The 7,472-nt window shown below is 50.2% G+C and overlaps 1 protein-coding gene across 1 annotated transcript; it reads left to right on the forward strand.

Moving 5' to 3' along the window:
• Nucleotides 1-2,221: 2,221 nt before the first annotated feature.
• Nucleotides 2,222-6,095, forward strand: Slc30a1 (solute carrier family 30 member 1). Its single transcript, NM_022853.2, has 2 exons — nt 2,222-3,012; nt 4,277-6,095. The coding sequence occupies exons 1-2, from the start codon at nt 2,394-2,396 to the stop codon at nt 5,179-5,181; spliced, it is 1,524 nt and encodes a 507-aa protein (NP_074044.1). The 5' UTR covers nt 2,222-2,393; the 3' UTR covers nt 5,182-6,095.
• Nucleotides 6,096-7,472: the final 1,377 nt, after the last annotated feature.

Raw genomic sequence — 7,472 nt, forward strand, 5'->3', positions numbered from 1 at the left:
CAGCTTGAATGTGACACAGACCCCTCAGCTGTTTGTGGCTGCTGTTGGAAGCTGAGATGACTACCACGAGAAACATCTTCCAGGCTGGTCTGTTTAGCCCCTGTAGGGGCAAGGCCCGGTTGGCAAGGCAAGCCTGCCTTATTTACCTATTGCTTCTGCTTTGCGTTATCAACTTCTTTTAAAGCGGTAGTTCTCAACCTGTGGGTCACAACGCCTTGGGGGTCAAATGACCCTTTCTGGGGAGGTGGGAGTCACCTTGGACCATTGGAAAACAGATATTTACTTTAGGATTTGTAACTGTTGCAAAATTAAGTTATGAAGTAGCAAGGAAAGGGTCTAGCATTAGGAAGGTTGAGAACCACTGCTTTAAAGGAATCTGTCTCAATAAAAGGCCACAGTAGGAGGCAAAATGGTCCCCGGCTGCCCAGTGACTCAAGTGACATAAGGATACTTTAAGTGCCTTCCAAATTTAGGCTTCTATAGAGAGGCTGGACTTTTGAGGCTGTGTTTCCCACTTCTGTGTGTGTATGGGGTAATCCAATCTAAGCACCACTATCATGTGTCTTACTTCAAATTCAGCGTCTCAAAGTGGAGTTCACTGTTCTCCCATTGTCCAATAAAATGCCATTTAAGGCATTAACATAACTGTTAATGTCCCCTTTAGCTCTCTTGCCTCCCAACATCCAGGCAATCGCCAGGTTCTGCTGTTTATTCCCTCACAAAACTGGGAATCTTTGACCATGCTCCCTCATTCAGCAAAACAATATGAAGACCCACCTAGCTAGTTTCCCAGTCTGCGTGCTGGGATGAGAACATCATTTACAAAGCAAGAGGCAGTCTTGGAACAAGAATTTCTGCTGAGTGGTGGTGGTGGCGGCGAACACCCAATTCCCAGCACTCAGAAGGCAGAGGCAGCTTTATCTCTGAGTTCGAGGCCAGCCTGATCTACAGAGCGAGTTCCAGCACAGCCAGGGTCACTCACAGAAACTGTCTTGAAAAACCAAAAGGAAAAAGAAGAAAAATTTTCATGCAAAAGGACACAGTGGGCCATGCATAGCTCAATGCAATGGCTGTAACCTAGGGGGTCCTTCATCCAGTTTGATGGCCCAACGGAGGCCTCCCAATGGAGGTCCACTCTGGGAGACCTTTTCCCACACTGATGTGCACACATTCACTATTCTCACCTAGAAGACCAACTCCAAAGAGTCTTAGCCAACTCAGCAAGGGTGTTTGGTTCTTGGGGCCTTTCCACCACTTTCTTTTGTATTCTAGCCGCCCCTCCCCCTCCAAACAGCCCACACAAGGGTTCGGAGGTTTGTAACCTATAAATAGTGTGAACTCACAGAGCCTTGGAATTTTAGCTAGAAGGAAGCAGAAGAGTTCTACTTGCCCAACCCTTTCCTCTATTGATGAAGAAACAGGTGGAGAGAGATTAGGTGACTTGCCCAAGTCACGCAGCAGGCTCCCGCCCAAGTCAGCACCCCACACCTTAGAGTGTTGGCGGCAGGCTGACTTCACACGGTTGCCCCGGGGGGTGGCCCTCCGGGTGAGACCCGCTGAATGGAAAGTGTTCCCGGGGCTGGGGTTGTCCTGCTAGCAAACCAGTCCCTAACTCAGCTCTTCGCTCGGCCGCGCCCCCGCCGCCCGCACAGCCCGAACTCCCCGCCCCTCCTGGGCGCCGACCTGTCACCCAGCCGCCCCCACGTGCACCCAGCTCGCAGGATCAAAGTCTGGGACGGCCAAGCCGGAGCAGGGGAACCACGGCCCGGAACCCTCACCGCGGGAAGCGGGAACTGCTCACGGCGCCCCAGGGCTCAGCGCCACCGCCCTGCCGCCTGCCCACCGCTGCACGCGGCCCGCGCCCACCCTCCCCCGCACCGCCCGCCGCTGCACCCGGCCGCGGCCCCCGGCCCACGCCCCGCTCCCTAGTGCACAGGCCCCGCCCCCAGCTCCCGCGGCCGCGCCCCGCCCCCTCCCGCCCCTCCGCCGCGCTAGCCAATAGAGACTGAGGAGGGGCGGGACGCCAGGGCTGTCGTGAGGCAGCTCTGGCCAATGGGGAGGCGAGCCGGGCCGGGGGGGCGGGACACCGGGGCCTTGTCACGCTCGGGTCCGTGTGAAAACGGGGGTTCCGAGTGCAAAGCAAAGTTTTTTTGTAAACCGTCTGCAAAGGCGGGGGGGTGAAGACGGCGGCCGCCACCGGGCCGAGCGCAGTCGCTGCGGACGCGGTCTCCCGAGCGCCTCGGTCCGATGCTCGGCAGCCCCTCGGTACGCAGTGGCCCGCCGCGCCCTCCGCCTCGCCAGTACAGCCGAGCGCCGGCGCTTGAGTAGCTGCGCGGCCGGCGGTTTCTCCACAGCGCCGCTCCCGCGTCAGCGCCGAGCTTCAGGCCGCCGCCATGGGCTGCTGGGGCCGCAACCGCGGCCGGCTGCTGTGCATGCTGCTGCTGACCTTCATGTTCATGGTGCTGGAGGTGGTGGTGAGCCGGGTGACCGCGTCGCTCGCCATGCTGTCCGACTCCTTCCACATGCTGTCGGACGTGCTGGCGCTCGTGGTGGCGCTGGTGGCCGAGCGCTTCGCCCGGAGGACTCACGCCACGCAGAAGAACACATTCGGCTGGATCCGCGCTGAGGTGATGGGCGCGCTGGTGAACGCCATCTTCCTCACGGGGCTGTGCTTCGCCATCCTGCTGGAAGCCGTCGAGCGCTTCATCGAGCCGCATGAGATGCAGCAGCCGCTCGTGGTGCTTAGCGTCGGCGTGGCGGGGCTGCTAGTCAACGTGCTGGGGCTCTGCCTGTTCCACCACCACAGCGGCGAGGGCCAGGGCGCAGGCCACGGCCACTCGCACGGCCACGGCCACGGCCACCTCGCCAAGGGCGCGCGCAAGGCGGGCCGCGCGGGGGGCGAAGCGGGCGCGCCGCCGGGCCGGGCGCCGGACCAGGAGCCGGACCAGGAGGAGACCAACACGCTAGTGGCTAACACCAGCAATTCCAACGGGCTGAAGGCGGACCAGGCAGGTGAGCGCCGGAGGGGTCGGGACGAGCGCCCCCTGGCGACCGCGGTGGGTGCCACGCCCCGCGCCCGGGTGCGCGGTGGTTTCGTGCCCACTGTACAAGTTTGATAATGATGTGTTGGGGGTGTGTGGGCCCTGGTTAAAGGCGGCCTTTGTGAGTGTGTGTTTCCCAGAACCGACCGCCTAATCCGTAAAATCACAGTTTAGGGACCTGCCAGGGCATGTTGCATCCTTACTTCTTCGGGTCTGGCATAATGGGACTAGACCCAATGGTGATGTATTACCCTTGGGGTTTTAATGAACGTTTTTCATCTTGAGCACACTGTACATGATGGTAATTTGGAAGGTAAGTGTTGAAAAAAAAATTAGAACCAGCCGGTACCACCCAGGCTCGATGTTAACGTTTTGTTCCTTCCAGTTTTTCCTTGCTGTTTGTATCTGTTTAAGTTCCATACAGAGGCAGCTTAACCTCTCCAGTGCATAGTAACATGTTAAGGAAGTGCAGGTGGTACATAGAAAGGAGAAGATGAAGCTGCCCAGGTGTGCTGTCTGACTGGAACTTTTAGGTTACTAAGTGATTATTGATTTCCAACTTCATTGATAGCTTCAGGTTGTGTTGTGCTTGTTGGTTTGTTTTTGGTTCCTGGAGACAGGGTTTCTCCATGTAGCCCTGGCTGTCTGTAGAACTAACTCTGTAGAATGGGCTGGCCTCAAACTCACGGAATTCCTCCTGCATCTGTCTCCCCAGTGCTGGGATCAAAGGCTTGCACCACCCAGCAATAGCCCCAGGTTGTTGATTTGTCAGTGTGTAAACTCCTCTGCCAAGACAGTATATTTTATGTTCATGATGAATATTTTACGTTAGAGCCGATTTTCTCAGTCTACCTAGTGCCACAGAGTAAAGAGAAACTCACCTAAGATTAGTTTGTGTCAGAGGACGTAAGTCCTCAGTGCTACTTAACTGGTCACCTTAAATTTTGCTTCTCTTGTATGTTTCAGAGAAGTGAAGTAGAATGTTTACAGGACACTAACCCAGTAGTGGGGGGCAGGTGAGAGAGGGTGGGAAGGAACGAGAAGGAACAGTAACCCAGTGACACAGTTGAATTTTTGCTGTTGTGTACTGGCAGTACCCAGTGCCAGCTCACTGTGAATTGCTCTCAGCACACTTTTATTGTGCTTTATGAAACAAGTTGAAATTTACCGCCAGACAGGATGTTTTTATGGACACTTTAAATGTGCGTAGTTAAAATTGTATTGTTTTGTTGTAGAGCCAGAGAAGTTGAGAAGTGATGATCCAGTGGATGTACAGGTAAATGGGAATCTCATCCAGGAGTCAGACAGTCTGGAATCAGAAGACAACAGGGCTGGACAGCTGAACATGCGAGGAGTGTTTCTGCACGTCCTTGGAGATGCCCTGGGCTCTGTGATCGTTGTTGTGAATGCCTTGGTCTTCTACTTTTCCTGGAAGGGTTGTACTGAAGACGACTTTTGTGTGAACCCGTGTTTTCCTGATCCCTGCAAATCGTCTGTAGAGCTGATGAACAGCACCCAGGCCCCCATGCACGAGGCTGGTCCGTGCTGGGTCCTCTACCTAGATCCAACCCTGTGCATTATAATGGTTTGTATACTTCTTTACACGACGTACCCACTGCTCAAGGAGTCCGCTCTCATTCTTCTACAGACTGTTCCTAAGCAAATTGATATCAAACATTTGGTAAAAGAGCTACGAGATGTTGAAGGAGTGGAGGAAGTCCATGAGTTACACGTCTGGCAGCTCGCCGGAAGCAGGATCATCGCCACTGCTCATATAAAATGTGAAGACCCAGCTTCATACATGCAGGTGGCCAAAACCATTAAAGATGTTTTTCACAATCATGGAATTCACGCCACCACCATCCAGCCTGAATTCGCTAGCGTAGGCTCTAAATCAAGTGTCGTCCCGTGTGAGCTCGCCTGCAGAACTCAGTGTGCTTTGAAGCAGTGCTGTGGGACACGGCCACAGGTCCATTCTGGAAAGGAGGCAGAGAAGGCTCCAACAGTTAGCATTTCTTGTTTAGAACTCAGTGAAAACCTAGAGAAGAAGCCCAGGAGGACTAAAGCTGAAGGCAGTGTCCCCGCTGTGGTGATAGAGATTAAAAATGTGCCAAACAAACAGCCCGAATCATCTTTGTGAGCCTTGAGAAAGATGTGATATTTGACTTTGCTTTTAAACTGCAAGAGAAAATAGACTCCATTGAAATGCTAAGTTTGCCACGTAGTGTAATTGAAGTCCTCGTCTGGTCGCACAGTTTAATTCTATTTTTGTCAGAACGTAATGGAACTGCAGAATAGAGTGCGCTACAGCACAGCCTCGCGATTACTAGTGCATAGTGCAGCTGTGCTGGAGCACGCTTTGAAAGCCAGTTTAACACTATGTTACATTTTTGTTTAAAGTAAGTATAGACCTTATATGACATAATGACATTTGATTCCTGGTTTTCCCATGATAAAAATTAGGGGGATAAATAAAATTGTTACTGGAATTTCTCTGCTTTTCTTTCCCCCATTGTTATATCTTATCTGTTAGGATTGTAATTGCTAGGCCTTTAAAGTCATCAAGCTTGTTTCCTCTGATGTTGAGGGGTAGTTACGTGCCCTTTGAGATCATAAGCCTAGCATAATTGCAGCATGTTTCCAGAGCAAGTCATGACTATTAGCAGGAAACGAGATTAGTTACTACTCTGTTCTCCACTTCTGAGTAGTCGAGTAAACCGTGAGGTAATTCACAAGATGAGTTAGAGTTTACACATTGTAGAGCATATAGGGGAGAAGAGCAAGGAAGAAGGCAATATGTCAGTTATTACCTATTAATGTGGAGATTATAGCTCTAAATTACCTTGAAAATCTCAAATGGCTTTATTCTACCAAAGTCAGTCTAAACACTTCTGCCAGTGTTGCTTTCTTTCAAAGACTGGTATTAGCAACATTGAGCTAAAAGTTCTAAATGCATGAATAGTTTTGAAAATGCAGACTCCTTAACTGCAAACTATTAAATTGTGTCTTAAAAAAACTTCCATAGTGACCTGTCAGATGGATTGAATACCTTTCTAGATGTGTAGCCAACAGTGTGTGCTTAGCCAAGAGCCAGTGACTTGAGAATGAAATCAGATGGCTCATGCAATTTGGATATTACTTTAGAAAGCAAAACCAATCAGAGGAAGGCAACAGGTCTTTAGCTTCGCACTTTACACCCAGGAAGTCATTCACGGCTGCTCCATTGCCACAGATTTCAGATCCAACACAGACATTGAAGATTTTTAAGTTATATTTTCCTTGATAGAGAAAGGTTAATGCTTTGTGAAGGAAATGTAGATTTTTGTCTTCGAAAGTGATTATTAATATCAGTTATGTATAGCTCTATTTTTCTAGGAACAAAGTATTCTGACTACTTCAATAACTTTTATAGCTGACTACTTTTGGGAAAGTTAACTTTTGGGATTTGAAATAATTCACTGCTTAATAATCTGAAAATGAAAGTGTTATCATATGACAGTTACTTTAAGGGATGGTCGGTCTCTCCCCTAGGGTAATGAGCCTGTTGCTGGCAATGGGCCTACTTAAGAACAGCTGGATTTTCTGATAAGAAATGTAATTTTTGGAACATAGTTTGTAAGTTCACACATACTACACTGGGCCAACCATCCAGCCTACATAATGCTTCACTAATGTGTGGTCTAACCCCTTGGCAGGTGGTTACTTTGACTTTAGCAAGTTTGCTTTTTTAAAAAAACATGAAATTGAGAGATCTGGGAGTGGTGTGAGGGGAGCTCCAGATGTCTCAGATAGCTCTGTGCAGAAGGTTTTAGTGTTTCCACAGTGGTACAGGAAGGCAGTGGAAAGCCTGTGGCATCCAGGAGGTGTCCTTCAGAATGCTCTGGGCAGGTTTATGTCACGGGGATGAGGGCTGTGTCAGTCTGACTTTCAGAAGTGCTTTAAGGTGGTGGTGGCCTGGGTTAAGTGGCTTCTATGTAAAAAAGTGGTACCGTAGGCTTTTTTTTTTTTTCTCAAAGGTGTTTTGTCATAGCAAACTCCGTGGGCGCCAACTTACCTTGAGGTTTTAGAGAATTATTTATTTCTTTACAATGCACTTTCTAACCCATTTTTTAGCTATATTAGCATTATCTTTAAGAAGAAAAGACTTTTTATATTTAAATGTTGTGGGATTTGAGTGTCTTTTCCAAAATAGCTTATTTCCTGAAAGAAAATGAGGAGCTACCTTGGCCTCTTTGGGACTCCGCCATTGTTTAAAAGTGCTTCCTCTCACTGCATCAGGGCTGTGGGAGGCTCCCTGGTTCCGTATTACTTGAGCCAGCTCACTGTGGACCTGGCTCCTCTGGAGCTGAGTGAGGAAGGGCTGCATGTTCCCACAGTCCACTCAAACAGGGGCCCTTCCAAGCCATGTGCAGCCTGGGAACAATGGGCGTG

Source organism: Rattus norvegicus, chromosome 13 (assembly GCF_021556685.1).
Source record: "Rattus norvegicus strain SHRSP/BbbUtx chromosome 13, alternate assembly SHRSP_T2T, whole genome shotgun sequence".
NCBI classification, from domain to species: domain Eukaryota; kingdom Metazoa; phylum Chordata; class Mammalia; order Rodentia; family Muridae; genus Rattus; species Rattus norvegicus.

What these genes read in the sequence shown, in the direction of transcription:
- Slc30a1 (NM_022853.2), top strand. Translation starts at nt 2,394, where the DNA reads ATGGGCTGCTGGGGCCGCAACCGCGGCCGGCTGCTGTGCATGCTGCTG. An exon ending in GCTGAAGGCGGACCAGGCAG is followed by an intron (nt 3,013 to 4,276) that starts GTGAGCGCCGGA and finishes GTTTTGTTGTAG; the next exon opens with AGCCAGAGAAGTTGAGAAGT.